Consider the following 17,832-nt stretch of genomic DNA (forward strand, 5'->3'; position numbering starts at 1 on the left):
ACGTAGACGATAGCGCTGCTTGAGTATCCTCACAACATGGCGGCTGGCTTGCCATAGAGCAAGTCATCTATGAGAAAGCAGGGAAGAAGTCACAAGGTCTTTTATGACTAAACTTCGAAAATCACACAGTCATTTCTGCAGCATCTTACTGGTTATACAGATCAGCTGTACTCAGTGTGGAAGAGGAATACACAGGGCATGAACACCAGGAAGCAGAGACTATTGGGGACCATTCTGGAAGCTGGCTGTCATGAAAAATCTACATCTCTCTCCCTCCCTCTGTCTTTTTCTTTGGGGGTGGGAGTTGGGGGAGTGAAGCCAACAACAACTAAGTTGTGCTAGGCATTGAGAGTGCAATTATAGGCCTGGAAGACAGGAAAGCAAGTGTCAATGGCAGGGGGAACTCAGAGTGTTCAGGGAGCTAGGAAGACCCAGAGGACTTCACAGAAGGACCTCTGAACTGGCACCTGAGGTTGAGATGTTGAATAAATGAAGGGGGTAGTGGTATATTATAGGCAGGAGTCAGACAGAAGGTGGCTCCAGGGTGAAGGAGTACACGTATGGAAGCCTAGTAGAAAGAGCAGAGTGGAACTGGGGAACCCAAAGGTTGTCACTGGAGTGAGGAGTGATGAAAAAGCCTGGGTCAGATCATGCAGTGCCTTATGAGGGAAGGAATGTCTACATCTAGCAGACCGTAGGAAGCCATGGGAGAACTGAGAGCAGAGAAAGGACAGAGGATGTATTGGGTCTGGAATCCATGAAGCAATATTCTCACTGTGCCTCAGAATGACCAGCCCTGGCTGGGAACATTGTGTTCTGTTCCTGGGACATTGACAAATGAGGAGCTGAAAGATGGGGGCAGGCACAGAAGGAACTGGGTACCACTGAGCCCCAGAAAGTGATATTCTGGGAACCAAGAACAAATCTCTGCTTTCAGACGGCTATTAGAGCCAGCAGGCTGCAACCACAGGGTGGAAAATTTCAGGAAGGCAGATTTCTACTTCCCATCAGAAAACCTTTCCAAGGACCGCAGCTGCTATGGAAGGATGACCACAGTCACATTCCAGCTGCTGCTCCCCAACTGGTCTTTCAGACTCTATGGACTGCTAATAATTTAACATTTGGTTTCGGATCTGAAAGGATTGCATATGCAAAGGGACATTTCCATGGCATCATGCTAGGTGCTGAAGAAGCAGCCTGCTCACTGGGGGCTCCCATGCCAGCAAGGGATCGTGGAGTAGACACGGTTGGGCTTCTGGGAACACAGTTTTCAGTCTGGAGCCTCAGAGAAGAGTCTGAGAGAGATGAATCCTCAGCTGAGACTTAAAATTGGGAGAATTTTGCAGAAAAAAGCTGGAATGGGCTTCCCAAGCTTAAGCAAAGGAGCAAAGGAAAGAAACAACAGGGGTGGGCAGAGGAGCCGCAAGCAGCTTGGGGAGGGGGATGGCCTGCAATAAGGCTGCACATGAGAGTTCACGAACTTTGCCAGTATTGAAGGGGTCACAGAAAAAGATAAAGTGCTAGAGCGGGAATAGGATAGAATAAAACAGAGTACAGAGCTCCATACTGCCCTGGGAGAGACACAGCCCACGTTTTTGCAGTTAACAATATAAAAGGGTGGGGACCATGGCCTAACGAAGGGGCAGGGCATCAGATGCCCCGTGATCCACCGTATTCCTTTGGCAAGTACCTCGCTGGGCCTCTGCCTCCCCATCTTCAAGGGGCTCCGAGCGCGTCCAGCGCAAAGGACGAGATGAGGTGGAGTCAGTAGGAGGGGACTCCAGGGGCGTGGCGTAGCTGGGGAAACAGCTTGCGTGGCCAGGTCTGGACCAGTAAGGACTTGGATGAAGCGGGCAGGGGAGGGCGGGAGGCAAGAGGTTTGAACACCAGTTTACGCATGCGCGTAGACGAGGCCGACGTTTTGCGCATGCGTGCACGGATGCCAACTGCGCAGGCGCTCTTGGTTGGCGGGACTTTCAGAAGCCGCGGCAGCCGTGGCTGCCCAGGCCCGGGAAGAGCGGCCGCAGTGGCGCAGGTCGTCGAAGCGCTATCCTTGGCCGCAGAGAGTGATTTGTGGGCTTGTATCTCCGGGACGGAGGCTGCGGGCTGGACTGGCGTCGTCCCGAAGTCAGGAAGTCACAGACCTCTCCGTGGACGCCGTTCGGCTCATCCCCGCCCCAGCCTCCTTGGCGTCGGACCTCTCCGCCCAGCCCAGACCGGTCGCCGCCCCCCAGACAGCGAGGACTGGGGGAGCCGGGGCGCTGCGGCCTCCTCGGGGTGAGAGGAATCCCAAGGGCGGGCCGGGCTTCTCGCTCGGGGCGTGTGCAGAACGGTGTTTGAGGGGTGGGGGTGGGTCACAGGCCTGGGTTCGAATTCCACCTCTGCACCCGCACCCCCAGGCTTCCCCCAGTGGTCCGGGCTTTTGCCCCTCCTAACCTCCGTTCCCCTATCTGCAGGGAGGAATTAATGATATCATTTACAGAGCTGTGGAAAGGATTCATTGGGATAATGAGATAATGATGCAAATAAAACGCCCGCGCACATACGTGAACAGATCGTGGGATATAATAAGCGCTTAACAAGCAGCTTAACAAATGACATTTGTTGCTGTTATTATCCAGGCTCGAATCTGTGATACAGCTGTAACTGTGGGGATCTAGATCCTTGACCTACCCACACTTGTTCTGTTACCTTTCCCATGCTGTCCCTCCGTATGTATTCATTTCTCTTTATTTAGAGTCCCTCCCCCACATACAGATTTCTGCTGGGAGGGAGAGGTAAGTGTGGAAGATGCAGAGACGCCTCAGTCATGTCCTTCTTTGCCTTCTTCCTGTCAGTTGTCTCTGACAGCCACCAGGAATACAAATACAGTCTGGCTGCGGTGACAGACATGTAAACAGATTTTTCAGTGCTAGGAAGACTAAGGGGTGGAGCAACCAACTTTGCCTAGAGAAGTGGTTGGAAAGCTTCACATTTGAGGTAGGTTGGGAAGGCTGAATAAGTCTTACAGGCAGTGTGTGTGTAAGATCCAAAAGTGGTGCAGGGAGTGGGGCTGGCAGGAGAGAGCAGGGACGGGTAGGTTAGGACTAGTTAATGAAATACTGGAAGAATCTCTGCTGCTGTCTAAAGAATGGACTGGAGAGGAGCAGTGCTGGATGTTGGAAGACTAGTGGAGAGGCTGTAAGATTACTCTGGGGAGGGGGAGGCAGGTGGTGGAAGTTCTGAGACCCAAACTAAGAACTGCAAGTGGAGAAAAGCTTTCCGGAGACTGTTGGAGGTAGGATGGACAGGACTTTGGATGTGGAGATTAAACATAAGTAAAGGGTGATGTGATTTTTCTAGTTTGGAAGACCATGTAGATCATGATGCCATCTAGGATACGAGGGACTGTTAAATAATTGGAAAATAAAGGAGGGTACGCCTTAAGCGAGACATGAGTATTTCTAACGATGAGTTCTGTAGAAATTCAGTATAAGAGGTGATGATAGTCTGATAGTCTCTGGAGGAGGTGGGACTGGGCGGGGCCTTGTCAGGCAGAGACGAACGGGTCAGAGAGGCCGGACAACACAAGGTCTCTTCCGGGGTCGTAAAGTCCCAGCGAGACTGAGGCTGAAATGTGAAGAACAGATAACCTCGTTTTCCTGTTTTCAGGGTTCTTCATCCAGGATGACTTCAGTAATTAGAACGGAAACTACTGAAGGTAAGTATTGTAGTAAAATTGAGGACCTCTTGCCTTGGGTTCGGGTTTCTGAGCTATACACAAATGCTTTCCTGGCTCCTGGTAGATTTGGAATCACATATTCACATATTTGCAGAGATGCTTCCTCACTGTTTCCATGATCTGCGGCATATATTTTCTTTTCCACCTTTTTGCTCGGATGCATCGTTGTGGGTTTGATTTTGTATTTTGACTTTTTCATAACAAGTGCTAGAAGAGGAACCGGTGACATCTAAGACTCATGATCATCCACTGGAATCAGATCCCACCCCGGTGGAAGTGTGTAGCAAATCACCTGCCTCCCTGGAGATGACTCAAGGCATTTCAGAGGAAAGAATTCACCTTGGCTCTAGCCCTAAAATGAGGGGAAGTTGTGATCTCGGCCACCAGGAGGGACTTCAGTCCAGGTCCCTTCATTTGTCCCCCCAAGAACAATCTCCCAATCGTCAAGACAAGAGTCAATCTTGGCGGCGAGCAAGTATGAAAGAAATGAGCCGGCGGAAGTCACTGCCTGCCTTTCATCAGGGCATCACAGGTGGGGTGCTGTGTACGTAAGACAGGAGTTCCAGCTCAGATAAGAGGCAGTGAGGTATGGCAGAAAGAATGGAGGAGGATTGACTTGGCTCTGCCATTTGTTATGTGACTGAGCAAATCATGTCACCCCTGTCAACCTCAGTTTCCTCATCTGTAAAGGGGATATTCTAAGATCCTAACTACTAATGTCAAACACCTAGCAAGTGTTCTGTATGATTGCTATTATTTTAGCAGCTGCCCATTGTAATCTCCACCATGAACAGAATTTAGTTTACAGTTGTTCAACACTCATCTTTGCTAGGATGAGAGGAGGCATTAAAGATTTCTTCATATGACTTTCTGTCATTTCCTAAAGTGAAACAGAAGGTGGATGGGTTGCTACCCTATTATAGGCTTTATAACTGAAAATATCTCAGAGGGAGGATGCATGTAAAAATATCTTGGTGCAAACTAAGTTTTTAGACGTGCCATATTTGAATGTGATTTGTGTGAATATACAATAATAATTACATCTCAGTAAGCACTGAAGTGCAAGATTTAATGTGGAAAGTCCAGTACATTTCAGGAAGAATTTACTAGTTGTGTAACCTTGAGCAGATTACTTCAGCTCCTTTGCCTTACAGTCCTTATCAGTAAATGGGATGAAATAATACCTGTTTTACAGGGTTGTGTGAGAATTAAATGAATTAATATATAACACAGTTCTTGGCATATAGTAAGAAAATAGCTCCAGTGTTAAGCTATTGTGATTATTTTAAAGATATTAGCTCACTTCCAGATGGCCTGATGTCTAGAAGGAAATCTGGGTAAAAATAGCCATTTAGCATATTGCTGCCACAATTGTGCTCACGTGCTTTACTCTGTAGGTGTGCCAAAAAACAGCAGCAGTTCCCTACCTTCATCTCTGTTCCAGGGCCTACACGCCTAAAATTCTGTATAACAGAAAATCACTGATGTAATAAGATTGGTTATCTCCTGGTTATTCCTGGCCACTTGCCAGGTTTCTTTGGTTATAGGCAGAAGATATCCTGTTTTTCTCTATTAACAGCAATGAGAAATAATTAGGAGCCAAAAGAACTCAAAACACAGCCAGCTGAAGCTGGAGGACAAAAATATATGTATCTCGAATTGTCAGAGCAAACTTCTTTTGCTGTATAATAATTGATGTTTTTAGACGGACATAATTGAAAAAACAGTATCTACATCTTGTAGTCGTTTGAGGATTCAGTGGCATCATTATGTAAAATCCCCCTCCAATTCAGGGGGACTCACTATGTGACCTTGGGCAAGTTACCTATCATCTAGCCTTTGTGCCTCAGTGTCCTCATTTGTAAAATGGACTTGATAAGCTACTTGCCTTCAGTTTTAATGAGGTGTGCATAGCATTTTATGAAATGCCTTTTATATAGCAAGTGTTCAACAGATTACTATTAATGTTATTATTAGGTCATTATAGAGAGGCAGCATGGCTCTTAGTGGGAAAATACACTTTTTTTGGTGGCAGACTTGGGATTGAATTCTGGTTCCACCAATATCTGGCCTCCAGCAAGTTATCTGCCCTCTGAGCTTCAGTTTTCCCATCTGTAAAATGGAGCTCATATTTACGAGACTGTATATAAAGCACACTTCAGGGGCGCCTGGCTAACTTGGTAGAGCATGTGACTTTTTTTTTTTTTAAAGATTTATTTATTTATTTGGAAGAGAGACAGTAACAGCATTAGCAGGGGGCAGGAGGGAGAGGAAGGAGAACGCCCCCCCCGCCCCCACTGGGCAGGGAGCCCTATGTGGGGCTCCACATGAGGACCCTGAGATCCTGACCGAGCCGAAGGCAGATGCTTAATCTACTGAGCCACCCAGGCACCTGAGCATTGCAACTCTTGATCTCGGTCCTGAGTTCAAGCCCCACATTGGGCATGGAGCCTACTTTAAGAAAAAAGCACATTGCAGTGCCTGTCCTAAAGATGCTCAAATGTTCCCATCTCCTTTCCTTAAATGCTGAAAATAAAACATCAAAAAAAATATTTTTAAGTTACATTATTGTTTTTGTTATTTTTTGATTTTATTTTTTTAAGGATTTAATTATTTATTTGAAAGAGAGAGCCTGCGTGTGAGCAGGGGCAGAGGCAGAGGGAGAGAAACTCAAGTAGACTTCCAGCTGAGCAGGAAGCCGGTTGCAGGGATTGATCCCACTACTCTGAGATCCTGACCTGAGCCAAAATTAAGAGTTGAACACTTAACTGACTGAGCCATCCAGGTGTCCCTAACAGGCAAGATTTTAATGTAATCCATAAAAGGTTTTTAATAACTTTTTAAGGTTAGTACACATAAACAGGTAAATTTCATCTTTTGGTAAAAATTAGATATACTGAATATGAATTCTTTCAAGTAGAAAAGGCTGCCTAGGCGTTCTTGCCTAAAGTTAGACCCCATCAAGAGGAAGGGCAATTTTCAGTTTTTTTACTTTGCTGCCTGCGTTAGAATCTCGCTCCTGACATGTGGTGATATTTTATGTTAGAGCTCAGCAGATCCATCAGTGCCAACTTAACAGAAAGCAAACGGCTGGTTGCTCTCCTGCTTTCCAGCTTCCAGGTAAGAGTCTTGGGATTGAGAAATGCTTTCTTTTTCTTTCTTTCTTTTTTTTTTTTAAACTGTTACTGTGACAGCCCCAAAGGGAGATCAGTATTGTGTGATGTATCAGTTAAAATTAAAAGATGTTTCTCTCTAGGTGGGATTAATTTAAAAGCCAGATTGAATCCCAGCAGCAGCTGATTTCTCTCTGGACTAGGCTCTCTACCAGTCCCACTGGTGCTGCTCCTGCTGCTAAGTGAGCAGCTGACCCCTTCTCCATCTAGTGTATTTTGCCCATTGGCAGCAAAGTATGGGAATTTAAAGTGGGTGAAGGTCAATATTTTAAGTTAAAGCAGACATTTGAGGTCTGACTACATACCAAGTGGGAATTGTATGGCTACCTGGTGATTACATCAGTTTAGATAAGTCATTTGTGTTAATTAAATGACCATGTTTCTCTGAACCAAAAATCAAAGAGATTTTTCCTGATCTACTTATTTGTTTATACAAAAAATCTTAGGTATAAAAATTAAATCATGTTTACTTTCACATTGATTAAACAACATGAAATTACATGAACTTAGGACTGACCTGGAAAATCTTGGTTGTTGTACTGAAAGTGTTTTCCTTTATTTAGTTCTCTGTTCAGAAAATTGAACCTTTCCTAAAGGACACTGAGGGCTTCAGTCTTGAAAGTTTTAGAGCCAAAGGTAAGTTGCTAAGAATAGATGAGAAAGCTTTGGCCTTTGGCTTTAACTTCTGTTTGGGTCAGTTGAGGCCCCACTTTCAGGACCCCCATTTATAGGACCTGCTGCCTCACAAAACCAGCCCCCCTCTCTATTTTAGAATTGTGTTTTAAAAAGTAAGAATATATGCTTATGACATTCAGAAGGTATAAAAGTGAAAAGCCTGCCTCTCACCCCAAGCCAGTCCAACCCCTCTCTGCAGAGTCCACTAGAGACGCCAACTTCCTGTGAATTATTACAGGGATCTTACTGCATTTGCAACATTTTACATGAATACCAAATGAACACATACTCTCTGCACTGTTCTTTATCTTGTCTTTTTTTTTTCCTTAGATTTATATGTTTATTTTAGAAAGGGTGGGAGGGAGGGAGCAGGGGGAGGGGCAAAGGACGAGGGAGAGAGAAACTCACGCAGAGTCTGTCCTGAGCGAGGAGCCCAATGGAGGGCTCAATCTCATGACCCTGGGATCATGACCTGAGCCAAGGGCAGATGCTTAATTGACTGAGCCACCCAGGTGCCCCATGTCTTTTTTTTTTTAAACCAAACAATATGTCTTGCACGTTGTTCCGTATTGCACATATAGAACCGTCTTGACATTTTAGTAGCCATATGATATTTCATTTTATAAATGTTCCATATATGATTTAACTAGTTCTTTACTGATGGGCTTTTAAGGTTGTTTCCAGTCTTTTGCTATTATAATGAATAAGGTAATGACTGCTTTTTTACACAAGCCTTTTGGCACGTACACAAGTAAAAATAAGATAAATTTCTAGAATTGGAATTACATAGATCAAATGAAATGTGAGAAATTACCAGATTGCGCTCCAGAAAGGTTATATCAGTTTATTCTCTTACCAGCAGTATATGCAAGTACCTATTTTTTCATACTAACAACAGTTTTATCAAACAATTCAGATTTTTTACTATTTGATAGATGAAAAAAAGTATTTTCTAGTTTTAATCTGTGTTCCTTTTTCTTTCAAAGAGAATAAGCACTTTTTCGTATTGTTAGAGCCACCCACTCTTCATTTTCTGTGTATTGTTTGTTTGTAAACTTTGTTCTTTTTTTTTTTTAAATCCAAAATGTGTTGATTGGGGTAGTTTGCCCCTCATCTTGATTCAGGGTGCTTTTAGCGCTGCTTTCTGTCTGAAGGAGCATCCGTTAGCCTTGATTTTCCTCCCATAGGCTAGCAAAGGACAGTGGTGCAGCCAACACACAAAACTATTGTTTGTGCATGGCTAAAGGCGGTGGTGATTTTGTAGCATCCTGGGCACTTCACATCCATGAAGTAGGACTTAGGGCTCTGCGCCAGGCACTTCTTGTGCTTCCTTTTCTCCTCCAGGATGGGTGGAGGAGGTCCTTCAAGAGGGGATGTTCTTGTGGGGAGGTCGGCACTGCTGGAAAGGCTCATGTTTTGTTTTTGAAAATTGGGATGTTGGCTTTTTTACATCAGATTGTAGGAACTCTTTCTACTTAAGGAAATTAGCTGTTCATCTGTGATATAAGTTACAAATATTCTAAGGAATCCATTTTCAACTTTCTAGGAAGTAGTTATTTACAGTGCAACTGCATAATCATCCAGGGTCAGAAATATTCCATGTTACCCACTTAAAAGACCTGGAAAATATATGAACTCAGACTGTTGTTTATCTCAGCATTGGACCATCACCATAATTAGAGTAGATACAATAGCTTTTAACATCTGCTTTCCCCTCTGCATTTCTCACCTGAGTGCAATTACAGATTCTTCCAAGTCAAAGCAGAGACCTGTTTTTACCTTATGCCCATAGTTCTTTATTCTCCTTTAGCATTTTTCATTACGCCCCTGCCTGTTGCCTGACTTCTGTAATATGTTCTTCCTTTCAGTGCCAGCAGTTGAGATTTCTCGAAAGAATGAAATGTCAGTGCACATGTAACTTTTAACTAGTTTTCACCAGTCAAGTATAAAAAGACACTATCATAAATGTCATAAAGAGGAGTTGTCTTCCATTTTTTCTGTACCTACCCAAAGAAAAAAGATAAAATCTTTCTGCATATTTATACTACTTCTTTGAATGCGTGAGAGGGCCAGAATGTAAGAGGGGACCTAGAGTTGTGACCACTTTGAGTATATCTTTGTCAGCAGCTTGCTGTGAAAATTCATATTGTTTTTATTTTATAACGTGTACTTTTTTTCCCTCTAGCATCTTCTCTTTCTGAAGAATTGAAACATTTTGCAGAGAGCCTGGAAAGTAATGGAACTCTACAAAAATGTTTTGAAGATTCAAAAGGGTATGTGCAGTTCCCTTTCTGTCCTAAATTATAATTGAATTAAGACTTTTCATTATAATTAGTTGTTTATTCACTCAACAAACATTTATCCAGCATCTTCTACACACCAGCCTCTTCTAGATGCTGGAGATAAAATGATAAATAAGTCAAGCAAGGTCCTTCTTACGTATTTTAACAGGAGAGACAATCAAATACATAGAAAATAAGGATTTTAGGTAGTGACGATCTAAGAAGTCAGTAACTATGACAGTGACTTGAGGGGATGGGCAACTTTAGTTAGTATTCAGAGAAGACCTGTAAGACCTGAGTGGTGGGATGGAATCAGCCATGGAAGAAAAGCATCGTTCAGATCTTTGCTAGCAATGCAAGTTGGTGATAAACTTAAGTTCTTCAGCTGTTGGTAAGCAAGAATATTAGGAGAAGTTTTTAAATCCCACCCCCAAACTGGTAGTTCCTCTACAGGGGCAGGGCCTATCCTGCTTTGCAACAATTCATGTCACTTGGGCCTACCTCATAAAACTTTTTAGTTTTGAATTCACAAAGGTCTGCTTTCCCACAGATTGTTAGAATTAACATTGCTATCCAGGAAATGAAAAGTACGTTGGCTCGACATAGTATCTCTTTTAATGCAGTGTTTTTAAGCTGTTAGCTGCTGCGTCTCAGTGAGAGGTGATGGAGGCTATGTGTCACAGGCGTTTGTAGAGAAAAATGAAAGGCGGCACAGCTAACTTGTCTTTGCCAGGTAAAATACCAAGTACATCTGCAGAATTTTGGCATTTTCGGTGCCTGCTTCTTTTGCATCAGGATTAGTAACCCAACTGAGCTGAGCCTTTGGTGTAAGTAAATGTGATCCCTGGCCACTGATAGTATCATTTGGAGTGGGAAGAAAAGATGGTCATATACAAAAGTATTGTTGGGCCTTAAAAGATGGCTCAAAAAAAGGGACTCGAAAATGATGTGAACAGGGGGCACCTGGGCAGCTCAGTCAGTTGAGTGTCCGACTCTTGGATTCTGCTCCGGTGTACTGATCTCATGGCTTGTGAGATCAAGCCCCGAGTCGGGCTCCATGCTCAGTGGGAGTCTACTTGGATATTCTCTCTCTCTGTCCCTTCCTCCAATCACTCTTTCTCTGTCTCTCTTTCTCTCAAATAAATAAATCTTTTAAAAAAATGATGTGAACAAAAGTTTGGAGATGGTAAACGCCAGATGTTTGAGGGTCAGGCTGAGTGAGATTATATGGGACAGAATAGGTGAAAGGCAACAATTGGAATCAAAGTTAATGAGCTGGTTGGAGCCAAAACACAGCCTAAAGTGCCAGGTTAAGGAGTTTTGACTTTTATTCTGAATGCGGTGGAGAGTCACAGAATTTAAGGCAAGGAAAACAAAATTATGGAATATTTTAGGGAAGGGTAATCTGGCTATAGGTGAATTGGAATCGATGAGAGAAACAGAAAATAAAGAGACCACTGAGGAAACTGTTATCTAGTGCAAAAGGGAGATAGAGCCCAAGAATAAATGTTTGTTGAAAAATGAATTCTGAACATCTTTTACTGCCATTAAAATTATGTAAGGCATCCTATTAAAAGCAAGGGCTCTTGAAAGATTTATGTTGATCTTACAATCCTATCTGTATTCCAGAAAAGAATCAGATTTGTCTCTGGAAACGTCAGTGGCTGAGATGAAGGAATACATAACAAAGTAAGTGAAAATGAATGATCCTTTGTTGGAAAATCTAAATTCATCCGGAGAAAATAACTAGGTTTGGAAAAAATGAATAGTAAACATCCCATTCAGAGTCTCAGTACTAGTGTGTTAACACTAGAATTCAGAAAGCTGCATATTGGGATCTTGTGGGCTCTACTCAGGGCCAGTTTCATAGAATGGAGTCTAGGGAATAAGGATGTTAATTTGATTTTAAGAACTCATGTTTGAGTTGATTAAATTAATATCCTCCCAATCAGTCGGGCTTTCTAATCCTTTAATGTCCTTTTTACTCACATCTTCGAACCATAGTAGAGACCTAATGTACTTACTGTTGCCCTGAGTGATTCCGAATGAGATGATCAAAAGTAACTGATTTTTTCCCCCTGATTTCTATAGATTTTCTGTAGAACGTCAGTCTTGGGATCAGCTCTTGCAGCACTACCAGAAGGAGGCTGAAGAGATCATATCCAGGTTAGATCCATGACTGGAAATAGGAAGCAATCTTTCTACCTTGTGGAATTTGATTTGCATTGATTTCAGTTCTGTTAGCACAAATTGAAGAATGACTCTTTCTCATAGGCCAATCAATTCATCAAAGCTCTGTAAAATGTGTATTAGCACTCTAGGACTATAAATGGAGAGTTGCGGGAAGGGGAAGGAGAGTAGGTGTCACTATTTTCAGTCAAAGAACAGAATTGCTTCTGTTCTGTGTCCTTGGCTGCTGTTCCACATCCTGGGGGAGACAGGCATATCTCTGCCCTGTACCGGGGTACCTTTTTTTTGGGATTGGACCAAAAACTTGGTCAGGGCACATCAGTTTGTACGTGGCCTTCAAGCTGCAGGTACGGGAGAGAACCCTGGCCAGGTTCTTCATGGAGGTGCAAAGACATGGAGGTGGGTGATGAAAGCGCACAGGAAAGAGGATCTTTGGGTCCTAAAGGCATAAGAGAGTGGGAAGGCGCTAGACTTTGATTTAATTGGCCATCTAAGCCACTTAAGCTTTTTTTTCCCCCAACAGAATCTCAGCTGGAAACCCAAATATAAAACGTTAGCTAAAACCCTAACTGCAGAGTGGCTTCTTAGTAAAGAGGTGCTTTCAGGAGCATAGTTGGAAAACTTCTGCAGTCCAGGCACTGATGGTCACCAGTTACTTTATTCGCCCCTTACATGTTCTGTTTATGAAGCTAGGTAAAGTATAAGATGGCAGTTTCAGAATAAGAACTTTTGATGTGGCATAGCTTATTGGTTAAGAGGAATGCTTCTGGAAGCAGATTGTCTCTGTTCAAATACTAACTACTCCTTCATTTTGTTCCCTTGGGGATGCTAGTAATCTCTAAGCTTGAAGATCCTCTTGAAAATGGGGTTAATATTAGTACCCACCTCGTTGGGTTATTGTGAGTGTTAAATGAGGCGAAATGGAGGAACGTGTTTAGCAGGGTCTAGCAGTCAGGAAATTGTAGGAGTGGTTGTTGTTAAAGAGTTCTCAGTTTTCACGAACTCTCCATCATATTCGGTTATTTCAGATAATTGAAGTGGCCCAGGTTTTTTTGGAAGAGACCATAGACATGGATTTCAGGAAAGCAAGCTTTGGCTTTACCTCACATATAGTCCTTTTTGTAAATGGACCTTACTGTTAGGTGGAGTCAACTGATCTGAAGGTTCTAGCATTTCCTGGAGTCCAGTGGTATAAATATGTTAACACTGGAATAATCATTTCAGACCCCCTGTTAATAAGAGAGCCTACGCCTACAGTAGAGTGGAATAATATTTGTTCAGGTTAATAAAGCCTATTGGAAACTTTTCCCCTAGGTTGTCTTACATATCTTCCCCCAAAGAATGATTATAAAAATTCCTTGAGGGGCGCCTGGGTGGCTCAGTTTGTTAAGCATCTGCCTTTGGCTCAGGTCACGATCCCAGGGTCCCAGGATCGAGCCCTGCTCAGTGGGGAGTCTGCTTCTCTTTCTCCATCTCCCCTCTGCTCGTGCTCACTATCTCTTTCAAATAAATAAATAATAAAAAGCCTTTAAAAAAATTCCTTGAACGCTCTTCTGTTCTTTTTTTTTTTCCTCCAGAGGATCAGCTGAAACCAAAGTTACTGAAGTTGAAGTGGAACCTGCAACATATCTTGGATCTTCCCAGAGTGAAGTCCTTAATAAAAAGCCTGACTACCAGAAGATATTGCAGAACCAGAATAAAGTCTTTGATTATATGGAGCTGGTGGTGAGTTGGCTCATGTTAATTTGGTGATTTAGCTTTGCTATGTTGTCAGCCTTGGAAGTTAAGAAGAGACCTGGAGAATATGTGTAATGAGATAAGTGTATTCAGCTCTACTTTGGGAAAACATGGAGGGACAATAAAAAAAATAAATATGTGGTGATAAGAGCTAATAAAGCAGGGTAAAGAGAGAGTATACAGGAAGGGCAGCAGGTTGCTGTATAGAGAGCAGTTGTTGATGGTCCTGTAAGTGGAGCTGCAGGCAGAGGGAGAGGGAGAAGCAGGCTCCCCACTGAGCAGGGAGCCCAACATAGGGTTCAATCTCAGGACCCTGGGATCATGACCTGAGCCAAAGGCAGACGCTTAACCGACCTAGCCACTCAGGTGCCCTCTCTAAGATGCCCTTTTTTTTTTTTTTTTTAAGATTTTTAAATATATTTATATTTGACAGAGAGAGACAGTGAGAGAGGGAACACAAGCAATGGGAGTAGGAGAGGGAGAAGCAGGCTTCCTGCCGAGCAGGGAGCCCGATGCAGGGCTGGATCCCAGGACGCTGGGATCATGACCTGAGCCGAAGGCAGACACTTAACAGCTGAACCACCCAGACACCCTAAGGTGCCATTTTAACAGAGACTTGAAAGAAAGGAGGAAGTGAGCCATGAGGACATTTGGGAGAATAGTATTGTATCACTCCAAGATAGGAAGCAGATGCACTTGATAAAGGTTAATTGAAGGAGTGATATATAAAGTGTGGCTGTTGAGGAAACCACAAGGATTAGTGAAGTAACCTGGGGTTTAGAGGCAGCTGAACTCTTACTATCCCTAGGCCTGAAGGGCGGAGGGGAAGGACAATGTGGTACCAGAGGAAGAAAGTCATATAGTGGGCTGCTTTTTGAGAGAGCCATGACCTTCAGTTGAGAGACAAAACTAACTCAAGACGACCCTTCCGGCAAGCCTGCATAAAAACATCCTGACTTTATTCAGCTCCCTCCCACTTGGGTTCCCTCTTAGCTAAACCTGCCCAGACACCAGAGGATGTGGAGTTCTGTTTGAGGTTATGGGTTGCAGCCTCCCAGGGCATAGAGCAACATGGAGAAGTACAGAGCATGAATCTGGAAGAGCAAACAAAATGTATGGCACAAACATTCCAGATTGAAAAGACAGCAAAGGCAAAGCTCCTGAGCAGGAGTTTGCTTGTCCTTTTTTGAGGAACATCAAAGAAGCCACGGACCCTTATAGCTCACAGCTGTCTTTCATGTGCAGATGGACGAACTGCAAGGCTCAGTGAAGCAGCTGCATGCTTTTATGGATGAAAGTACCCAATGTCTCCAGAAGGTGTCAGTACAGCTCGGTGAGTGTGTCTTCAGGGGACTAGAGCTTGCACTATTTTATATACGATAGCCCTTCAGATACATACTGCCCTTCAAAGCATATTGTCTCAGAGAATAAGGCCTATATGAGATGATTTCTTTTTCTCCCCTCATAATAATTATTGTGCTGTGTGTACTCAGAGTTGATGGGAAATTTCTAGATGTTAATTCCACAGGAACACCGTAGACTGAAAATTAAATCCCCACACACCGGGTTGTTGTTTTATTAAATCCAAGTTTTTAAATACCCATTGACATTTTCCTCTTCATTCTTCAACAGTCCACTAAGTGACATTGACATTACTTCCCTGTTGCTTTTCCTTGGCCTTCTCCAGCCCTAAATTATTTGCTATATATACCTTCATTTTCTCATTACATTATAGTATGAATTGTGGTTGCAGCTGGCTTTCCTGCCAGACTGCCATCTCCTTGAGGACAGAGACTCTCTTGTCATTGTAATGCCCTTCAGTGTCTGGCACAGTGTCCATACAGCAAGTTTTCAATAAATGTTATTTTGAATTCAACTGGAATTTACTTTTGTCTTTCCTCTTCAGGGAAGAGAAGCACACAACAGTTAGATCCCTCACCAGCTCGAAAACTGCTCAAGCTTCAGCCACGGAACCCACCTACCACACGTTGCTCTAGGTCTTGTCAGTGACTTCATGAAGCTTTCCTGCCACGAGGTGCTCCAGAGGAGAGAGATGGGAAGAGTGCCCCAGTACATGGCAACTGGATGGCAGTCTGAGCTGGCGATAGCTGCCCTGTTGCCTTTGAGGACTGGCTGAATGTAGAGCCCTGCAGTTTTTTTCCTAAAGTGACAGAATGTATGCATCTGTAAGAGTGTAGTATAGATACTTTTTCCAAGAATGTGCAAAATGCTTGCAACTTCTGTTGTGGAATGACCTTGAGAACTAGTAGCCCATTCTTTTAAATATCCTTCATGGTCAGTAATCTTCATCTTGTGAAGGTGTTTTTTAGGTTTTGAAACAATCGAGTCATTCAGGACCAAATCCAGGGGAACATTTCAGGGGTCACGTTGGGTTCTGGTAGTAAAGGAATGAGGCTGATTTTCTAGTGTGGCCCTGGAGATGATTTTTGGTGGAGGAGTTGGAGTGTCGTTCGCATCATGAGGATAAACGTCTATCACTTTACACAATGTCCAAATTGAAGGAAGTACCACTCATTCTCTGTCCTGTTGTCTACAGTGTGCTTTAGGTTTTAGTTTAGGTTTGAGTTGGCATCCTAAATCCTGGGTTCATGGCAGGAAGGGGCTAAGTACTGTTTTTCATTATTCTCTATTTTTAATACTTTGCATTATAAACTTGCACATTATTAAAATCTTTCTTTTGTGTTTGTGTATATGTTGAGCATATAAAAAAAATTTTTAGGACAGTGGGAGCTTAGCAGAAAATAGGATTCTTTGCCAAGATGCTGAAGTGAACAGTAGTGTGAAAATATGCCTCAGCATTAATTACCAGGAAAACACCAACTAATTTATTGTTAATGTTTTTTATTCTCTGATCCTCCTAATAGGATGAAGCCTACTTCATTTAAATACCCAGACATAATCTTAACTCTTAAACCTTGGCCTAAGTACCAATTAGTGAAAGGTGATATCTCTTTCCTTTGACCTACATTCTTTTTTTTTTTTTTTTTAGAGATTTATTTATTTGATAGGGAGAATCGGGTAGAGCCCCACATGAAGCTTAATCCCAGGACCCCAAGATCATGACCTGAGCCGAAGGCAGATGCTTAACCGACTGAACCACCCAGGCACCCTCCCACATTCCTTTTTCTTTCACGTATTTACAGAGCCCCTGCTATATGCCAGGCACAGTTCTAAGAAATAGGGAGAGAGCAAAGAACACAAACAGACATGGCAGTTGCTCATAGTGTCTGGAACTTAGTAGGCATGTGACCTATGTGTTAAAAGCCTAAGTGCCACTTACTGTGACCGAGAAAAAGTTATTTAACCTCTTATCTGTAAGATTGGGAGAAAGATAGTACATATGTCACAGGGATGCTGTAAGTTAGATTAAATAGTATGAATTTAGAGCAGTGATAGTGTGCTGGAGGGACAAAAGCTTGAACAACTGGGTGGATTAATAGAGCAGCTAATGAGATGGGAAAGCTAGTAGTTCAATTTGAGATACCAAATGGAGAAGTCAACTAGATCATTGGATATAGAGGTGGAAAACTAGGTAGAAACATTTGCACTAGAGATAAAATTTGGAGGTAACTGACATGTAGCTATTGAAGCCTTGAGAATAGATAACGTCAAGGCTGGAGCAAGAAGGGAAACTTTGGACGGCCCCAAGGAAGGCTGAGGCTTTTAAGCATCAGAGGGGTGGTGTTAATTGCCTACTCTTTCAGAAGCAGAATAGTGTAATGGAAAGAGCACACTGTTTGAAGCGAATCTTTTATGTTCAAATTTACTCATCTGTAAAATGGGGATAGATCACACCTCTCCCAGGTGATTGTACCTTCCCTCATTTTATTACATTGTATTGCATTTTTTGTTTGTAAGAATTTGTTCAAACTCAAGGTAAAAAGTGTGTTTTTGTCTGCATCTTCAACAGCCAAATAAGATAGCATAGAAAAATAATAACACTTATAAGCTCTAAAGATTTTACATGCATACAGACCACAACTTAGGTAGCTTGTATTTAATTGTCATTATAAATGAAGAACTCAAGCACTTG

General features: G+C 42.9%; 1 protein-coding gene and 1 pseudogene across 2 annotated transcripts; one reads left to right on the forward strand and one right to left on the reverse strand.

The window, feature by feature from the left end:
* The first annotated feature begins 1,936 nt into the window (after positions 1 to 1,936).
* DSN1 (DSN1 component of MIS12 kinetochore complex) lies at positions 1,937 to 16,468 on the forward strand. Of its 2 annotated transcripts, XM_048222311.2 has the most exons (11): positions 1,937 to 2,277; positions 3,652 to 3,700; positions 3,927 to 4,253; positions 6,768 to 6,841; positions 7,458 to 7,530; positions 9,755 to 9,842; positions 11,481 to 11,540; positions 11,943 to 12,017; positions 13,619 to 13,766; positions 15,024 to 15,111; positions 15,685 to 16,468. In XM_048222311.2, exons 2-11 carry the CDS (start codon positions 3,667 to 3,669, stop codon positions 15,786 to 15,788), a joined length of 1,071 nt encoding a protein of 356 aa, XP_048078268.1. In that variant the 5' UTR covers positions 1,937 to 2,277; positions 3,652 to 3,666; the 3' UTR covers positions 15,789 to 16,468. The 2 variants fall into 2 exon arrangements, with proteins under 2 accessions (XP_048078268.1, XP_057168522.1); XM_057312539.1 differs by lacking the exon at positions 3,927 to 4,253 and having other exon boundaries at positions 1,943 to 2,277.
* Positions 8,701 to 9,143, reverse strand: LOC123001266 (40S ribosomal protein S27-like; annotated as a pseudogene).
* Positions 16,469 to 17,832: the final 1,364 nt, after the last annotated feature.

Source organism: Ursus arctos, unplaced genomic scaffold, assembly GCF_023065955.2.
Source record: "Ursus arctos isolate Adak ecotype North America unplaced genomic scaffold, UrsArc2.0 scaffold_16, whole genome shotgun sequence".
Lineage (NCBI taxonomy): Eukaryota > Metazoa > Chordata > Mammalia > Carnivora > Ursidae > Ursus > Ursus arctos.